General features: G+C 41.9%; 1 protein-coding gene across 2 annotated transcripts; it reads right to left on the bottom strand.

Annotated features, from left to right (window-relative positions):
- Positions 1-15,502: 15,502 nt before the first annotated feature.
- Positions 15,503-19,632, bottom strand: SNX20 (sorting nexin 20). 2 transcript variants are annotated; one of them, XM_081335867.1, is made up of 4 exons: positions 19,548-19,632; positions 18,373-18,542; positions 17,054-17,196; positions 15,503-16,432 (listed from the first exon to the last, which is right to left on the bottom strand). In XM_081335867.1, exons 2-4 carry the CDS (start codon positions 18,533-18,535, stop codon positions 15,767-15,769), a joined length of 972 nt encoding a protein of 323 aa, XP_081191993.1. In that variant the 5' UTR covers positions 18,536-18,542; positions 19,548-19,632; the 3' UTR covers positions 15,503-15,766. The 2 variants fall into 2 exon arrangements, with proteins under 2 accessions (XP_081191993.1, XP_081191994.1); XM_081335868.1 differs by lacking the exon at positions 19,548-19,632 and having other exon boundaries at positions 18,373-18,775.
- Positions 19,633-19,859: the final 227 nt, after the last annotated feature.

Here is a 19,859-nt window from a genome sequence, read left to right as displayed (position 1 = left end):
GATCAGCCACCACGGATCAAATGGACGGAGAAATTGCTTGCCTACCTGGCTAAGAAGCCTGTGGTCTGACATTCTTAAAAAAGGATAGAATTCAACATGCTGGCAATGTATAGATCCCGATAAGGTATGCACAGGGATACAATTCCTTTGAAGTTTAGCTTAGCTAAAAACAAACAAGTCTGAATCGTGTTGCCCCTTTGAAAAAGGGGGAGGGGGGAGGGAGAAAAAAAAGAGAGCTGGTGGGAGATAACAGGGTGGTTAATATCTGCAGTTCGGGAGGAAAATAAGAAATGGCTGCTTAGAAAATAAAATAAAAATCAAAGTCTTTTGCTACAAACAGCGTGTCTACATCAGAATAAAATCTGGCACAGGGAGAATGGGAGGGGGAAGTTCTTTAGATGTGAGGGATTATGAAAGAGTGAATATAATTTGCAGATAAAATGCAAGTGATTAAGTTAATGAAGGATAATTTTGCCAGTTTGAAAACTATAATTAATAGGAATTAATTGTTTATTTAGAAACTTAGCAGAGCTCTGCTAATACTAATAATAAGAGAGGAAAAACATCAAACGTGATGCCATTGAAAGCTTGTATAATGAAGAAATGATCCAGATGTTCATAAAGGCTTATAAAGCACTTTATATATATATATATATATAAGAGAGAGAGAGAGAGATGGAACATGTATCAAGAACTCGGATGATAAAAAGATGTTACTTGCTGTTCTGCTCTTCTTTTAAACACATCCTTTCTGAAATAATGATTATCATTTATACTTTCATCTTAAGTTAAATAGCATATGGCTTTGGCTGATTAAAACCCCCTCCTGATATTTAATCAGCATCTTAGTATCACGATTCTAATGGAGGCTGCTGTTGCCCTGCTGATAATAGAAGCTTTTTAAGCAACATCTAAAGTCTGTGGATCAGAGCTTCTGGCTAGAGAGAGCCTTTGAGCTTCTCCTTATGGAGGAACTGCAGAAATATCTCTTGCTGGTTTGTGGGTTTTAGGGACAACTTCAGTAGAGTTGAAAAACGCATTTGCTTCAAACTTTCCGCTCAAACAAAGGCTCCATTTCTCCACCCTTCCCTTTATATCACGGATTTCAAATATTAACCCAGGACACATTAGGACCACCAGCTAGCCCACCCCGTCTTAAACCAGCTGTTTGTGGAAGCCCATCTGGGTGAGCTAGGATGAACCTTGAAAATCGAATTATTCCATCATGGGTGTGCTTTACAACCATCATCCATGGAGGTGATCAAAAAGAGTTTGGTCCCTCTATATACAGTATTTGCCCTGCCAGTATTGATGAGGAAGAAGTTTTCTCCCTTGCTTGAGGGACCGTGTCACACCCTCTCTAACAGCCAAGACCCAGGTAAGCAGGGATTAACACCAGACAAACAATCCAGGTGGAAACAATGCCCCAATCAAAGAACTACGAGGAAGAAAACCACCTGCTCCCACCCACATTGGCAGGCTAAGCTACTGTGTACAAATTGGGAGCAAATCCCAGGATCACTAAGGTCGATTGATGTTAGTGAAAAATGTTAGTAACATTGATGTTAGTGAAAAGGAAAAAAAATGGTGGGAATGACAGCAGTGTTCCAATATTTGAGGGGCTGCCCACAAAGAAGAAGGGGTCAAACTATTTTCTAAACCAACTGAAGGCAAGACAAGAAACAATGGGATGGAAACTAATCAAGGAGAGAGCCAACCTAGAACTAAGGAGGAATTTCCTGACGGAACAATTAATCGGTGGAATGACTTGCCTCCAGAAATTCTGGATGCTCCATCACTGGAGATTTTCAAGAAGAGACTGGACAGCCACTTGTCTGAAATGGTATAATGGCTCCTGCTCGAGCAGGGGGTTGGACTAGATGACCTCCAAGGTCCCTTCCAACTCCGTTGTCCTGTCTTCTGTGTTTCCTGTGCAACACTAATGAACAACAACTAAGCTCAGAGAGCACCGAGGATGCCGCCGTTCAGCCCTGAACGGCTACAAATGGGCTACAAATATTCTTTTTCTCTTCATACTTACTGTTTCTTGCCATTGGTCATGCTTGCCAGGAATAGAAATCTACAACATCTGAAATGTTACCTTACCCGTCTTGCAAGGAATAATAAAGACTTTGACTCTTCCAGGGTGTCTCAGCCTTTCTCTCTCGTTGTTCTATTTTGCTTGCTTCTTCTTCTTCTTTTTTTTTTATAAATAGCAAGCAAATGTGTAAAATCACACACCCCTTTCAGATCAGCAGCAGAAAAGGGATGGCAAGCGACAGTATCCTCAAGGTATTTCCTGACAGCTGTCCAAACAAAATGCAACACATTTCTCTTTTTCTTTTCTTTGCCTGCCTCTCTGCTCCCCCCCCCTCCGCTTTTTTTGTTGTTGTTGCAAACATCAGAGAAAAAGCTGCCGATAAACTGATGAACATTTGGGATTTCTGGGGCTTTCTGTTGGAGGCTTTGCCATTTCTTTCCTAAGCAAAAAAAACAACCAAAACATTAAAATATCAGGTAACCTGTTTTGGATGGCCTTCTTCCCCCCCCCCCCCGGAAGGGTAATAAGGATAGTAATAGAAAGCTTGGGGAGATCTCAGGTTAACTAAACTATGTTTTTGGAGGTGAAGAATGGTGATATGATGAAGTACTGTTACCAAACAACACAGTGACACCTAGCAGAGCAGTTGTGGTCGCTTTAGTGCTAACATGTTAGTCACTTGTACACTTGCTCTGATGAGGTGACAGTCTCAGCCACCCTTGGTGTTCGCTGTCTTCTCCTTCCGGTTTATAATTCAGACCTAATTGTGGGGTTCTTGGGAAGGATACTCTTTCCTATCAGTAGAAGTGGATATTTCCAGCTCAAGGCTGAACTGTGGGGTGCATGGTGCCCTCTGAGCTTGGCTGTTTTCTTGCAGACCTTTCAATACCCAAACTGGTCATCCTTGGTGCTCTCTGAGTTGGAGGAGGAGGAGGAGGAGGAGGAGGAGGAGGAGGAGGAGGAGGAGGAGGAGGAGGAGGAGATTGTCCTTGGTGTTCTCTGAGCATGGCTGTTTTCTTGCAGACCTTTCATTACCCAAACTGGTCATCCTCTCTGAGGATGCTCTCTGAGTTGGAGGAGGAGGAGGAGAAGGAGGAGGAGGTGGTGGTCATCCTTGGTGCTCTCTGAGTTGGTTGTTTTCTTGGAAACATTTCATTAACCAACCAGATAACATCATCCATGAGCACTGATGATGTCCCCTAGTTGAGTCATAAAACATCTGCAAGCAAACCACCCAGCTCAGAGAGCACCAAGGACCCCACAGTTACAAACCTTCTCTTCTATTGGTAAGACTTAATTTCTGGGCATTATTTTGAGGCAGTCTTTTTTTCAAACTTGGCCACTTGGAGGAGCGTAGACTTCACCATGTTGAGGTGGGGAATTCTGGGAGCTGATGTCCACACATCTTCCAACGGCCAAGTTTGAAAAAAAAACACCAAAAACATTCTTTTAGAGTTTCAACAATCCAGCCAATTTGCAAGCTACTACTGGACCTCAGGGAGCTTCTAGGCTTTTAGTTAGAAGCTTCTCGCTCGCTGATCCAGCCTCTTCTGGATAAAGGCAAGGGGAAGGCTATTTATGAATTGCCTTGCGTATTCAATTGAAAAGAAAGGCAGGATACAAATTAAATTAGTGAATTAAACAGGCTACCAAACTCCATCTGTTGCAGCAGCTGTAGTCTGTCTCGCAGAAAAGAAAGATCTGACAGTCATTGCCTTATAACCTTCCAGATAGGAATACCATAATTTACACTGTGTGGTTTTTTTCTCTTGAGAACATATTTTTGGAAAGGTCATTTGTTTGAAACAATGTTTTCAAAGCATGATTCAGATCGGCTTGGATGGAATAAGTACTCCCAAGCTACAGATTTGTTTTAAAATCTTTGGGGCAGCCATAGAACTCCAGAGGTTCTAGAGAAGAAGTTACCAGAGAATTATATTTTTAAATTTACCCCCTCCCCCTGCCACTCCCAAGTTATCGAATGCCTAGGGATTCATTTAAATTAAGTATAGTTATGCCTTTTAATTATGACAAATCAACAATGTGGTGCAGACTTTTCCCTAAATTCGTGTACTCCAGATATGATTCCGGGGAGATCCACTTTAATCAGCAATGGTATCTTTCCACTGAAACCTGGAATCTGATCTGTAAGTAGATATAGAACATAGACTAAAGGACATAGAATAATAATAGACCTGGGGGTCATCTAGTCCAACTTCTTACTCAAGCAGGAGACCCTATGCCATTCCAGGCAAATGGCTGTCCAGTCTCTTCTTAAAAACCTCCAGTGTTGGCGCATTCACAACTTCTGGAGGCAGGTTGTTCCACTGGTTAATTGTTCTAACTGTCAGGAAGTTTCTCCTTAGTTCTAGGTTGCTTCTCTCCTTGATGAGTTTCCATCCATTGCTTCTTGTCCTGCCTTCAGGTGCTTTGGAGAACAGCTTGACTCCCTCTTCTTTGTGGCAGCCCCTAAAATATTGGAAGACTGCTATCACATCACCCCTCGTCCTTCTCTTCATTAAACTAGACATATACTTAGTTCTCTCAATTGTTCATCACACGGTATAGCCTCCAGATCCTTTATCATCTTTGTTGCTCTTCTCTGCACTCTTTATATGTATATTTATATATACATAATATATTTATATACTTTATGCGCACCCCAGGCAATGTCTGGTGTTGAGTATGGGGTATGCTTGCAGCCAACGATTGTGACATTTCCTTCCTATCCCGCATCAAGTGAAGAAGCTCTGGAGTTCTACAGCAAATGTTATCTCTAGGTCCCCAAGCCCTGTCCCACCAGCCCAGGAAAAAAAAATATCCCCCTTTTTTGTTGTTACTGTCTTATCAACCTCAATAAAATCTGGCAAGAGATCGTAGCCTGCAGTTGAAAAAGAATACAGCGCACAGCTGTAATAGGGAAATAATAGCCTTTGCAGGAAGAATTCTCGTATTTTCCAGAACCTCGTGGGGACATAAACTGTTGAAAAGAATCCTTCTAAATTCTTCCTTCCTTCCCTCCCTTTGTGCAGAACAAGACTATAGTCCATGCTGTAGGTTTGTTGTCACCTGGAAAGCAATCCTGCGAAGTGGGTCAGTGTTGTTATTACAACAGATGGAAATTTGTTTTGGAAGAAATGCGGTTTGGGAAAAAGAGTTATTCAGAACTGGCAGGCTTGCGGATGAAAACAGATCTTTCTGGGAAAAAAATCTTCCTTCTTTCTTTTTTCTTTTTTAAAGAATGCTGGAACACTACCCCAGATTTATGTGCTTTGTGAAACCAGTGACAAAGGCAAAAAAAAAAAAACATTGAGTGGAGATGCTTAGTTATTATTTTTAAATAGTTAATAATGAAGTGAAACCCTTTCCAGCATTTATTAGTGGTGCTTCAGAAGATACTGTAAATGGACAGGAGAGCTGTGGAAAGACACCAGAGTGGAAATAAAATATTCATTTGCAATGGAGGGACTGCCCACTCATTACCAGCAACGTGTTTCAACTCGTATCTCTTGTAGAAAGAACAAGTGCGGTTAAAGATGAGAATTTGTTGGTGCCAGTGTTTCATTGTGGTTAGAGTTCATCGCTAGGGCTTGGAGATTAAATATCCAGCTAACCATAATGCCCACCCAGGAGACTTTGGACTAGTTCCTCTCCAACTAGGTTGACACATTGCACTAATTATAACGTGGTTTCTGTTGGGCTTAAGGCACTTCCAGATAGCGCTGATCTGTGTCTCTGGTTCTCAAGCCATCGATAAATCTCAACAGTTGAATTGATCAGCCTCCCGCTTGGCTTTTGCATCAAAAAGCCGGATGTGGATTGTGTGCCAATTCTTGCTTCTCATCCAACATCCACAGCTTTTTTCCCCTTTCCTGTTTAAGTTAGGGCATTATGGGTAGGGATAGGAAATCAGGGCTAAAATCTAGCAACTGCTAGATGTCAATAAGAATTTTCACTTCTTTGTACAAGTAGATAAGTTGATAAGATGAGGTGAGGTGAGGTGAGATTTTGAAGAAGCTTCAAGGGAAAAAAAAGAGAACCAAGAAAGTCTAATTGCCTTTGGGAAAACCATGACTTGGATGATTGAGACTCTCCACTGACACCCATGACTTAAACCAACTCCATCTTTCCGTAAGGGTTATTTGATGGATGCCAGCATGCGGCCATAACTTAGCTACCCAAGGCTGAAGCTTATAGAGCTGTTAGCAGTCATAGGTCGATCCCAGATCTAGGCAAAAAGTAGATGTTGTGTTCTGTCCTTGTCATCATTATCCTCATTGTTACCATCACCCTTCCCCCCTGACAGGTCACTGGGAACTAACATACCTCTCAGCTTACACTCCAGTTTTGTTGAGTTTCTCCATGACAGTGCATAAATTCAACTCTGTCTTTCAACCCAGCACGTTTGTTGTTTCCAAAACAAACGAAAATGGCATCTGCCAGTTCTGCAGGCCTTACCAAGTTCTTGATAGCTTAGACAGGGCACAACACTGTGTTTGTGTTTTCAGCTGTCACTGGGCCAGGGGTAGGTTTATTAATATTATTATTTTGACAGTTATTTTTCTTCTGGTTCTTTTAAAAAAACAAAAACAAAAACAAAAACAGCACAGTTTCTTGCTTGACAGCTGAAATAAGGCTTTTTTTCCCCAACAGCATTTAAATAGCATTTAATTGGAGTCAGGGTTTACCCTGAAATTGGAAGACTGCCACACAAATGTTACACAGCCAGATACATATAATGTGGCTTTTTTTTTGGCTTAGTATGGTGTATGAATCTAGCCAATGAGTGATTTAGGCTGGAGTCAAGGTATATTCAATATACCAGAGTTCCCCAACCTTTTGGGTACCAGGGACCGGTTCCGTGGAGAGAGGTTTTTCCATGGACTGGAGGGCGCGTGGTTTTGTGTGCTGCTTGCATCCCGCAGATGGGGCTTTGCTTGTTTGTGTGGACCGGTTGCTGGCATGCCGCGGCCCACTCCTGGGCCACAGACCAGGAGTTGAGGACCCCTTCAACATACAACCCTAGGCTGAGTTAACACAGCTCATTAAGCTGTGATCTAAATTGTACAGCGATTAGATTCTGACCCTACTATGTGGTCCAGACCAAACTGGCTCTCCTTATGGTGTGGAAAGTTTGATGGCCACCAAAAGGCGGAGACATTTTGTTGGTTATATATAAGGAGGCTGCAGTGCTTAATCGGGGACGGCACAATGTCCCCCTGGAATGTCTCAAATTGCTCTTTGCATTGTGACTAAATGTTCCCCACCTGCCTTGGGGGAGAAATAAAAGAAAACAGTCTTTATCTGGAACTGATTAGGTCTCCTGTTTTGCTTCTGGCATGTTAGTTGTTTTTTTTTCCTTCCCCAGGCTCAAAAGCCTTCTATCACTAGCAACAAACGTGGATCATTATCCTATTATCACTCAGCGATCAATGTATAACTTTACCTTCGGAAATAATTTTCCAGAACGTGGTTTCCCAGGCACGCTCTTGGCTATGCTCTGAATTAGGTCTGTGACTAATTTTAACAAGTTAGCTGATATGAATCCCACATCCCTGTGTAATCTCTCCCCCCACCACACACACACACACACACTTTTCTCCAGGTTGATATAAGAACCTGGAGACCCTTTTGACCGACATGCTTGATGATTGTTTGAAGAACTGACACACAGCAGGAGGAGGCAGTTGTATGACTTTACACATTCTCCCATTAAAATGGTTTCTAAAAGACTGCAGTTGGGGGGGGGGTGCTAAAGCGGAAGCCCATCTCTTTCTCAGATGGTCAACCTGCGTTCCCTAGAAAAGCAAAGCCTTAAAGAAGGCATGTCAAACTGCCAGCCCACGGGCCGGATGCGTCACGCCAAAACCGCGCCCACCCCATTGCCGGCAATGGGGAAAAAGTCTCAATGCATCGCATGACATCACGTGACGTCACGAGTTTGACATGCCTGCCTTAAACTGTTACAGATAATCCTTGGTTTACAACCATTCATTTAGTGACTGTTCAAAATTACAATGGCACGGGGAAAAAAAAGTGACTTATGACTCTTTTTTACGCTTTCTACCGTTGCAGCATCCTCATGGTTACATGATCAAAATTCAGACGCTTGGCAACTGACTCGTATTTATGATGGTTGCAGTGTCCGGGGTCATGTGATCCCCTTTTGTGACCTTCTGACAAGCAAACTCAATGGGGAAGTCAGATTTACCTAACAACTGTTTTACTAACTTAACAACTGCAGTGATTCTCTCTCTCCCTTCCTTCCTTCCTTCCTTCCTTCCTTCCTTCCTTCCTTCCTTCCTTCCTTCCTCCCTTCCTCCCTTCCTCCCTTCCTTCCTTCCTTCCTTCCTTCCTTCCTTCCCCCCTCCCTCTCTCTCTCTTTCTTTCTTTCTTTCTTTCTTTCTTTCTTTCTTTCTTTCTTTCTTTCTTTCTTTCTTTCTTTTTCTGAGTTTTCTCTCTCCCCACCCCCGCTTGGCCCTCCTAAAACCCCTTTTTCATTCCCTCTTCCTCCTTTCATTTCTGCACGACTTGACTCTCGTATGTTTTTGAGGTACCCACGGCAGTTGCTTTGCCAAACTCCCACTGTGCAAATTGCCCTTCAGAGAGAGAAAGATCTTCCTGTCAGTAGCTTATAAGAGGTGCCAGCAGCAGCAGCAGCAGCAGCTAAGGAGATTTGAAAAAACCATGAGCTCACAAATCAGCAGGCATCTGCCTGCAGTTCTGGATCCACCCCTGGAATTAATTCCTATCTTGTATCAAACGTGTCCGTTCCTCCTTTTTTGGAAAGCATGCAAACGAACGAGGTGGCCTAAAGGCAGTGTTTGAGGTTCAAAGACACGTTGGTGGAATTTGGCTTCCTCGAAAAATACCTATAAAACTACCAAAGTTGCATTTTGCTCTTAACTTGCTCTTTAAATTGTTAAAAACAAAGAAGCGAACAGTGAAGGTCTGTGAGAACTTTCTCCTACCTAAAGTGAAGCAACTTTGTTCCTCTGCCATGTCCCACCTCAGTCTTTTCCTCCTGTTGTGTGGTACTTCCACTGGACTCATACACTACAACGAGCCACTGTTGGTTTTGCTTAGTTTATTGAATAAATTACAATCAGCTAGATTGGCACAAAGTGCTAAGTCCAGATCTAACGTGATCCTCATTAAATGTACTTAGTGTGATGTGGGATGCCCTGTAGAAGGAACATAAAACATAGAATAACAGAGTTGGAAGGGACTTTGGAGGTCTTCTAGTCTAACCTCCTGCTTGAGCAGGAGATGCTATACCACTTCAGACAAATGGCGGTCCAGTCTCTTCTTGAAAGCCTCCAGTGATGCAGCACCCACAATTTCTGAAGGCAATCCATTCTACTGAGTAATTGTTCCCACTGTCTGGAAATTTCTCCCCAGTTCTAGGTTGCTTCTCTCCTTGGTTAGTTTCCATCCATTGCTTCGTGCCTTGTCTTTTACTGCTTTGGAAAACAGTTTGACACCCTCCTCGACTTTGTAGGCTGGGTTTATGCAACATAGCAGCCAGATAATAGGCAACATCACCACTGTTGATTTTCAGATGGGAGTGTAAATCCATTAATGTTTCCACTTCCTACGCTGGGCATGTACATGTCTAGTTCCTCTCGGAATCAGGAACTGCAGCTTGCTCCAAATCATGCAATTATTATGGGAAGAAGCTAGGATGTGCCACATGCCCAAAGCCAGGGAAAGTCGTTTTGGGAATGTTCAAGCCAGGATGTCATTTTGCTTTGATTGTGAAAACGCATTTCTGTATGGAAAAGTTCCATAGTATGTCAATTTAGCCAACTGAAATTTCCTTAACAATGCATATGGTAGATAAACAGACCATAGCTTAGAATGGTGAACCAATTCCCTTGTAGGCTGGACTCAAGCAAAGCCCTACATCAAAATGTAGTCTGCCTGTTTGTGACCTGATATCCATCTAACTGTGGTTTATTCTATAGATAACCTTTAAGCAGACAGACTTAGTTGGCACGTGAGTGAATGTACAGTACACTAACAGAGCTCCAGAGGGAATGTATATGATCTTTAGATAAGGACTGCCCATTTCTTTTTCCAACTCTCTATTTGAAGTTTACAAAATTAAGTGCTTTATGTTGAAATTTGGATTTAGTGCTCTGCTCTTATCCCAAGCTGGTTGGGAAAATGGAAGCATTAAATCTGGCTATGGTCTGAGGTTTCTTCTCCCCTACATCTGTTCCCAATCCTTAGTCATTTGCTCTCTTCTGCTACTCTAATAGGTTTCCTTATAAAAAAAATCCCCCCACATTCACTACAAAAGCCGTGCTTGTTATAATGAGCTTAAAATCTCTAATGGTTCTTCTTGCTCCAAATTCCTTCAGCTTCTTCACAGCACCATAGTAAGTTTGGGAGGAAGGGATTTCTGCTTAATATATCCTTTGAAAGACTATTTTGTGAAAAGGGCTGGCTTGTCTCCTTTTTTCTGCAATTAAAATGGGGAAAATCCACTGAAGGAGTTCTTTATGGCAGAGGGAAAAAAAAAATGAAGCTGCTAGATTTGGGCGGTGAAACCACAGATGGCTATAGGTGGCAGCATAGTGTTGGCATTGTCCTGAATCTCTTTGCTGCCATCTAGTGGGCACTCAAAATATTGCAGCCCAGCACAAGAGACTATGAGGCCCTTGGTGCTCTCTGAGCTTGGTTGTTTTCTTGCAGACATTTCATCAGTCAAACTAGGTAACACCATCAATGCCAGAAGGGAGAGCTAGAAGGGGGGGGGGTCTGAAGTAGCTGAAGAGTTTGAGGACCCCTGATCGGTCTTCTGGACCGGAGTAACATCTCCTTTCTGCTATTAACCCCGGTTGCATTCATAATAAAAGACGTTGCCTAAGGAACGTTTTGTGAAACAAAAACCTTACACAAATATCACATCCTCAAGAACAGTTTGGCCAAGGCTCCTATTGGGTTGCCGTCTAGATTGGGGTTCCTTCCCCAAGTGCTCAGTATCAACCCCAAAAGTAGATGAGATTATCCAAGGGGTCAATCACTGTGATCGTTATTCATGGTGCTATTGAAGTCATATTTCTTAAATTATTTTCCTAACGTCCCGAGGAGCAATCTGCAACTTCATGCAGGCATCTAAAGAAGCTGAAAAGTTTGAGGACCTCCGATGGGACTTCTGGACTGGAGTAAGGTCTCCTTCCTTGCGGTTATCCCACTGCTTTTATTTCTCCTGAAACCCACCCCCCTCTCCCCCTCCGCCTCCAATACTTGGCTTCCCAAGGGCCTTTGTACCTAGCATTTTTTTTCCCTCCCCCTTCCTCCCCTAAAAGATTTGATGATGCATTGTGATTTCTTCCCCCCCCCATTTTTTTTCTACAGGGGTTTTATTAAGAAGGCTGGAGACAGTTCTCATTAGTCTCTGTGCCACCTTTTATCACTTATCAGAGGAACAAGCAAACGGGAGAGCTGATTCCTTTGATCACGGCAAAAGGAGAAAGAGTATTAAAAACCCTATGAAGATCTGCTAAGTAGGAACTGGGAAAGACAGACTGAGGCATGTTTCAAAGAAAGGAAGAGGGATTGAAAGTTGCCAGATTTTGCTTGTACATATTAAAGAACTGTACACAAAGCAACATCTCCTACTGCTGCAGCCTTGCTGGCTTCTCCTTCCCTCTACTCCTTTGCTTTTATTATTATTATTATTATTATTATTATTATTATTATTATTATTATTATTATTATTATTATTATTATTATTATTATTATTATTATTATTATTATGGAAACAGGCAAACAAGAATTCATCCCTGGGAAGGGCAGGTGATCAACGGGGGGGGGGGAGGGGGGGAGAAAACTTGGGAGGTGAGCCGTTTCAGGGGAATTGGAAGATGGAAGTGGGGAAATGGCTGAGAAACAAAAAGAAGGAAACGAGATTGGCAAGTGAGATTGGGCTCCAGGGAGACAGAAGCTCCCTAGTGTTCTTCCTTTAAGGAAAAGCTGAGGATTTTTTGTGGGGGGGTTTTGTTTTTATTTTTGCAAAATTAATCACGGTATGCGAACCGGGTGACTTGATGGATGTTCTCTACTTCTTTTATCCTTATCCATGCCTTCAGGTCCATCAGGAGAAGCCAGCTCTGGGGGGGGGGGGTTAAGGTTTATTAAATTTATATGCCGCCCTTCTCCCTGAGAACTCAGGGCGGCTCACAACAATAAAAAGTTAAAAGATATAAATACAAACATTAAAAGAGGATTAAACAATATAAGAAATAAGAACAACTTAAACCAATAAAAAACCAAATTTAAAAACCATGATCAGTCCAGGCCTGCTTGTTGGAATAACCCAGTCTTTAGGTCACAGCAGAAGGACCGAAGGTCAGGGGCCATCCGCAGCTCCGAGGGCAGTTCGTTCCAGAGGGTCGGTGCGCCCACAGAGAAGCCCTGGGGGTTGCCAGCCGGCATTGCCTGGCTGACGGCACCCTGAGGAGGCCGACTCTGTGGGAGTGAACCGGGTGATGGGAGGTTGACATTGGCAGCAGGTGGTCTCGCACTAGGGACTGCCGTTGTAACGGGTACAAGGAATAACCTTGAGGAACAGGTGGAAAAGCAACACTAATCTGGCAGGAATAGCCAACGCCCCAGAAGGACAAGCATCTAGTTCTTCATCCAACATCCTTGGATATCAAAGATGCTGCAGGATTGGGACCCCTGTGTTATTTTTCCTGAGACTGGACTCCAAGCAACCTTGGACAATAAAGCTGATGTTTCCCATAAGACAGTATGAAGGGAAGGTGGACCCAGCTCAAAGCGATGGGAATCAATCACAAACCCATACATTCCATAGTAGGTTTGTCAACAGCTTGAAACCATGAATGGCTTGGGTGTGGGAGTCTGTCAGATTCCAATAAGAGTGTCATGGTTCCGACAGATGAAACTCTTCAAAGAACTTTGAGGCATTGTTTACCTTAAAGAATCTTTATTTGAGTAGCATAGCATCGGCACTAACACAGTTGAAGCCAAAACCTGAGCTCCCCTCCCCTGAGCACATAGTATCAAAGCACAATTCTCTCCTCCAGTTAACAGTCATAAATCACATTCCCCAATTAGTTTGAAATGCGGGCTTCCCCTCCAGTTCTCCAGCCCACCGATTCTTTATCATCTTTTATTTCGATAACCTTGGTTCTCACACTAGGTTCAGTATTGTTATGTCTAGCTAGACTCTCATGCACATTCCTCCCCCCAGCATCATCTAACTCTAACTCTAAGAGTAAAACTTAAGAAAAAAATGGTTGCATCTCCATCTGTTGTCAAAGCAAAAACATCTGATGTTAGCAGCATTAACAAAGAGGTTCCCCCCCATGGAAATGTTGTTGGACATAAAACAATAATAAATGTCATGCTGGGTCAAAGAAGAAGCCAAGATAAGTTTCCACATTGCACCACCCCATAACGCGGCTTATTTGTAAGCTCAGCCATTGTGCTTTAGTGCACCATTAGCATTTCATGTAAAGTCAGCCAATGGCATCATAGTCAACAAATCATGGTATCGGAGTGACTTATGAACCTGGCCTCATGGGTGCATAATAAATAAATATCCTTACAATGACAGATTGATGCTGCTTTCATCTGGATCCGGGACATCAAAACTTGGCAACTTTAAGACTTGTGGACTTCTACTCCCAAAATTCCCCAGCCTATCGTAGTGGGGAATTAGGGGAGTTGAAGTCCACATGTGTTAAATGTGCCAAGGTTGGATGGACACCCCTGATCTAGACTTTCTGGATTCTCAACATTCAGTGAAGTTAACAAACTCAGGCAACTTCTGATTCCAGCAAAAAGTCAGCTAGGAAAATATACTGAATTTCAACTGTCCTCTGGATCATGCCAAGAGAAAGAGAAAGAGTTCGCTTTTGTTCTTCTCCTCCCCTCATTATCTGATAGTTCTTTAAAGAGTTTCAAGTTTTACTTTGCTTCCTTTTGATCAGGAGGAAATGGCAGTACAGGGAAGGAAGCACAGCTGTGCCTTTGGCTTTGAACTCACCAGGTTTAAAAGTCTGCAAGAATATTTTCCCTTTTAGCTCTCTCCAGCCTGGCTCATACAGCCTTATGATAAAGGGAGATATTAAATTGTCCTCAAGGACTAGTGGAAAGGTAAATTCTTCGATCCAAAGAGCACGGTGGAATTGTGTTGGGTGTGTGTTTCCCCCCCCCCCCAAATTTAAATCCTTAATAATGTAAATGGCCTGTTTTTTGAATTGTAAACCTCAATTCCAATTGTTTCTTTAAAAAAACCCACAAGTTTAGCTTTTTTTTCTAAAAGAGGAAAGAGGCTGTATTTATGGCGGGCTCCTAGAACTTCAGATGGCATTCAATGTGGCAGCACCATCTAGTGGCGCAATAAATTCATTATCCAGAGAAACATCTCTATTCCCAGTAATTTTAACGGATGTGAAAATGGGCTTCAGCATTAATAACTTGTAACATAGATCCCAGAAGATGTTCAAACTGTTCCACCCAGATGTTACCTGCTCATGAATGTGTCATTGGAGGTTTCTATAAAATATCAGCCAGATGCTAGCCATCTCCTGTTTCTTTAGAGATTTTTAGTTTTTTGTGTCGGCGCTTCAGAAGTTTCCGTGAGCCCTCATTGAGGGCATCAGACAAAATGCATAGGATTTGCATTTTGTCTGATGCCCTCAACGAGGGCACACAGAAACTTCTGAAGCGCCGACACAAAAAACTAAAAATCTAATCAAAGCAAATGGTTTACCTCTATATTAGAGGTATACTTGGTCCTTTACTCCTCACCATGATACAACCAAGGGTGTGTATGCATTCACACAACACAGTTAACGCAGTTGCTGGCATGGGACGTTTTCTGGGTTTGCACAATTGGTGAATCATAAATTAACCACATGGACTGCTGTAGGACACATGAAAATGCCTCCTACCCATCAAATGTCAAACAAGCCCATCCTACAGTTTTTATGTCTGTACCTGTGACTGGGTCCAAAGGAGGTACACCATCATGATGTCTGAGCCCCCCACAATTTCTTTACACATCTCTGTCCTTGGTCTTTAAACAGCATACTCCAAGCCAAGACCCAAACCTAAACCTGATTTAATTAGACTTATCCCTTAAAATGAGATTAGAATTACATTAGATCAATTCAACCTAATTCACAAGATTGCCCCTAGCGTCTTTAATTGTTCCTCCCTCGGTTGGATTAAAAACAGAATTTGAGGGCAATGTTTGCAAGGACTCCAGGAGTTGTACCCCAAGTTTCCAGTGGCCACTTACATTCCTGGACTTTTAGGTGGGGTACCCCGGCTATAAGGGTACAGACACATCGGCAATAGGTCTCAGCTGCAGAGTTGGGTGCCTTTCATTTCAACTTTACTGTTCAAATATAACTTGTCCCTGGAAGAAAGAAAACTTAAATTTTGGAAATATGTCAGCATCAGCCTTGGTTTTGAATGGAAGTGTCATACGTTTATTAGGTCCGAGGGAACACTTTTACAAAATAGTTCTGGATCTCTCTGAAATGGTTCCACTGGGTGATCTCTGAATTTTATCATGAGCCAAAGGTTGTGCTTTCTGCACAGAACAAATCATGTATTAAACTGTTCCCTCATATTTTTTCCCCCTCTAAGTTCCCAATATCTTTCAGTCTCTCTATTGGGAAAATGTTCCTGTCTCATCAAAATCTGCACTATACTTCTCTCCCTCTCTTCTCCTCATTATACGTATTCCTGTACTGTCAATTCCTTCAGTGTCAATATTTTCTGCGGAAGCTTTTTGGCCTTCCTCTCTTCCATCTTCTTTTGGAAGAACAGGAAGTCTCTCCCAAGTTCATATCCTAAGGAGACCATTGTTTCCAGCAATGGCAGGTAGTACCGGTGACCAGGTTGCTTTTCTAAGCGCTGTAGGGCCTTCTCTCCAAATTCGAAGGCGCTTTTGATGTTCTCCAGATCTTTGTGACATACAAGGATGGCGCAGAGGGTGGGAACCAACAGAATGGGCCGGTGCTTTGTCAGCTTCTCTTGCAAAGCGACGGCCTCCAGAAGACCTTCCAAAGCTTTGGTGTATTGTCCTCCCCGAAGGCAGCTGTAGGCCTCTTCCAACTCAGGCCTCGTTAAGAAGTCAATAAACATTCGAGATGTCCTGATGAATTCCATGGAGTATAGAATGCGCAAATAATCTTGGAAAGCGAGTTTTCTCTCCAGGATGACTTCCTCCATGAAATTGCCAGTCAGGATCTTTTTGGGAAAGACAAGGTCCTCCATTTCATCATAAAACTCTTTAAACAGGCTCGTGTGCAGCTTTTCGAAATCAGAATACCGGCGTTCAATCATTGATATGTTGCTGTCGAAGCTGCCAGTCTGGATTATGATGATTTGGTACTTCTAGAAGAGATACACAAGCAAAATATTTTAGGAATGTCAGATGGAAAAGGGGGGAGAGTTATCTGGAAGTTACCCTGAATATGGGTTGTATGACTTGTAATATTTGCAGTTTTAGTTTAGCACAATGTGCGGGCTTCTCACCGTGGCAGATGGTTTAATCTTAGGTGTTAACTTACGTCCTGTGGTTTATTCAAAAATCCATGATCAAAGTACTCATGGCTTAGTACTTTGTGTGAATTACTGGTCACACATAATGCTATACCGTAATCTATAGTTTACAGCTGGGGTACCACCCTATTCAAAACCACAATGCTTGTGCTAAGATGTAATGTAGCTTAATCCAGTAATTGCTATAATCATTATATTTGTGGCTTATAATGTGGTGTTAACCTAACCATTGTATTCTTAACCATGATTTAGTACAACAAATAAAACTATCCAGCCTTAATGAAGTTATCAGAGTTGTGATTGACTCAACCAATGAAAGCGAATTATTTAGCTAGAGATCTGAGCAACCTTAGGTCAACAGAGGTTGATTCAAACCCTAGGCTGGTTCATCATCATCATCATCATCATCATCATCATCATCATCACCACCACTCTTTTGTTATATTAGCTTACCACATATTTAGAGAAAGCCTTCTCTACAATTTTGGCTGATGGGATTTCGAAAAGCACCTTGACTTCTCTGCAGCTCCGTTTCTCATTCCGCCAGTATTCCTGAAGTTCTTTAGTTGTCATGGAAGAGTTGGGATTTTTCTCACCTAAAATTAGAGTCAATGTGCTGATTTAGAATTATGGCAAGGATTGTAAATTTTCTATCTTTAAATTTTCTATCTTTAGATCATGCATGTTTAACACCAAGCCAATATCAATGGGCATTTTATAGATTTTGATTTGATCCCCTATCATCAGCTCTACTGGAGGAAAGATTTCATAAGACCCTTATTTACAAAGATTCCCCATGTGGTACCAAGGAAGTAGAAACTCTAATTTATATTCCCATCTAGTGCTCTTTCTATGATGCTCCAAGACAAGTCTGATCACCTCAATCATTTCCAAATAGAAGGGTGATGCAGATAAATTTTATGCTTATTATTTTTGAAGGGACCCTAACCTTATACTCACATATCAGGTAGTCAAATATTTTTCCCCACATTTAAAGTTTTCATTAGATATGCTGTTTTATTGTCCTATGACTATTTTCCCTTTCCCCTAATAACTATTAACCTATTTCTCCTTTTTACTGTACTCTCAGGTCAAAGATTGTAATAAAGATATTTGATATTATCTTTATAGCACTGAAATAATTTTAACTTGGAATGCTAGGAGAAAATTGTATAGGCTACACTGAGTTAAACTATAAACCACAGTTTGCAAACCATAACTGCATGCAGTGTATTGAGCAGATCCTTTTATCTTTATTTTCAAACCCGCCATTTCTCCAAATACTTTAATCTTCCTCATAGCATATTCAACATTCTCTAATGGGTCTTGCAAAACCAAAACCAAGTCATCAACAAAAGCCCAAAGTTTATACTTATGTGCTTTAATTTGCAATCTTTTTACTCTGTTCTCTTGTTTAATGTCCTTATTTAGCAGTCCCGTCACCAAGATAAAGAAGAAAGGGGATAAAGGACACACCTGTCTTGTTCCTTTTTGGATTTCGCTTGGTTTTGTCAACTACCCATTCACTAAAATACAAGCCTTCTGGAGTATATAAATGGACTTCAATCTCTGTAAGAAGGCCAGTCCATTCGAATTCAGCATTGAGCCGAACCAGAACAAACCAATAAAGGCAATTCAGAATTCAGAACCACAGGTAGGCTGTTGTGTTGGATTACAATTCTTGCAGTACCTTTCCAGTGGAGGGGCTAATGGAATTTGGGATGCAAAACTTCTGGAGGACAGCAAGTTGCCTATCCTATGAAATTGCTTACCTGGTTGGTTGGTGGTCTCTTTTGCTTCCTGGGGTGCTTGAAATGAGTTCATGTTTCCATAATCGTCCTCTTCACCTGAATGGATGACCATAGGAGGCTTGGCTGTCTCTGCTAAATCTTGATGTCCTTCTTCTGCTCTTGAGCAGCCCTGTTTTTCATCCATCGTAAAGCTTCCAGAGACAAATATAATCAGTAGGTATAGTGGTAGGTGATGGGAGATGGGAAGGAAGAGAGAAAAGAAGAAAGAAAAACTGACACGATAGCAGTGTTCCAATATCTCAGGGGTTGCCACAAAGAAGAGGAAGTCAAGCTATTCTCCAAAGCACTTGAGGACAGGACAAGAAGCAATGGATGGAAACTAACCAGGGAGAGAAGCAACCTAGAACTAAGGAGAAATTTCATGATAGGGAGAACAATAAACCAGTGGAATGACTTGCCTCCAGAAGCTGTGAATGCTCCAACACTGGAAATTTTTAAGAAGAGACTGGAGCACCATTTGTCTGAAATGGTATAGGGTTTCCTGCCTGAGCAGGGGGTTGGACTAGAAGACCTCCAAGATCCCTTCCAACTTTGTTATTCCATTCCATTCCATTCCATTCCATTCCATTCCATTCCATTCCATTCCATTCCATTCCATTCCATTCCATTCTACTCTACTCTACTCTACTCTACTCTACTCTACTCTACTCTACTCTACTCTATCTGCTGTCTAGGGAATGATCAGATGAGAGAGGACATACAGTAACTAGCAGATCCATAACGGGCAGAGAAAAAACCCTCCTCAACTTTTTAGGCTATAAAAGATCAGCCAGGAGGTTTATCATATCAAGCTTGCAAGATTTAGTTAATGTAGCCTTACAATAGAGTAGAATTATCTCATCTGGTTATGTTTCTTGTTTGGTCTACCTGAGAAAACTGTCACTATATCACACAAAGCTTTTCAGACATGTTTTCCAGCATAAGTTGAATAAGTTGCAGTGGGTTGAGTCCACACAAAACACACAATGGATGGAACTCTCTCACAACCATCTAGCCTATTGACTCTCCAACAGACTCTAACCAGACAAAACAATACAGTTAGGAATAGTCCTAAGTCCTAAACAAAAATGACAAGCAAGCATATCCCATAAATTTGAAACCTGCCTACTCTTAATTAAGACAGACAAAATCCTGACCTGGTAGAATTCTGGAAATTATTTGATATGTTCTGAAGCTCTTGCCTCTAAAACGCAGTGATAGCAACACTTCTGGCTTCCTTTTGAGATCTCAAGAGACAATAAACATTAAGTTTCACTTTAGATATCTTGGTCAACTTCTCTATTTTAGACTAACGGAGGAAGTTTAGCTGAGCTTCCTCATTCTTAATCTCATCTGTGTTGTTTTAAGAAGATAGCTACTACAAAAGTACATGGGGTGTGAGGTGATCTCACGATGAATCGTTAAAGGTGCTTCCAAGTAAAGGCATCACGCAGAGATGCAATCATATT

The sequence above is a fragment of the Vipera berus genome, assembly GCF_964194415.1.
Source record: "Vipera berus genome assembly, chromosome: 10".
NCBI classification, from domain to species: Eukaryota; Metazoa; Chordata; class Lepidosauria; order Squamata; family Viperidae; genus Vipera; species Vipera berus.
The sequence above is the reverse complement of the archived record's forward strand: the minus strand, read 5'-3'. Positions and strand labels throughout refer to the sequence as shown.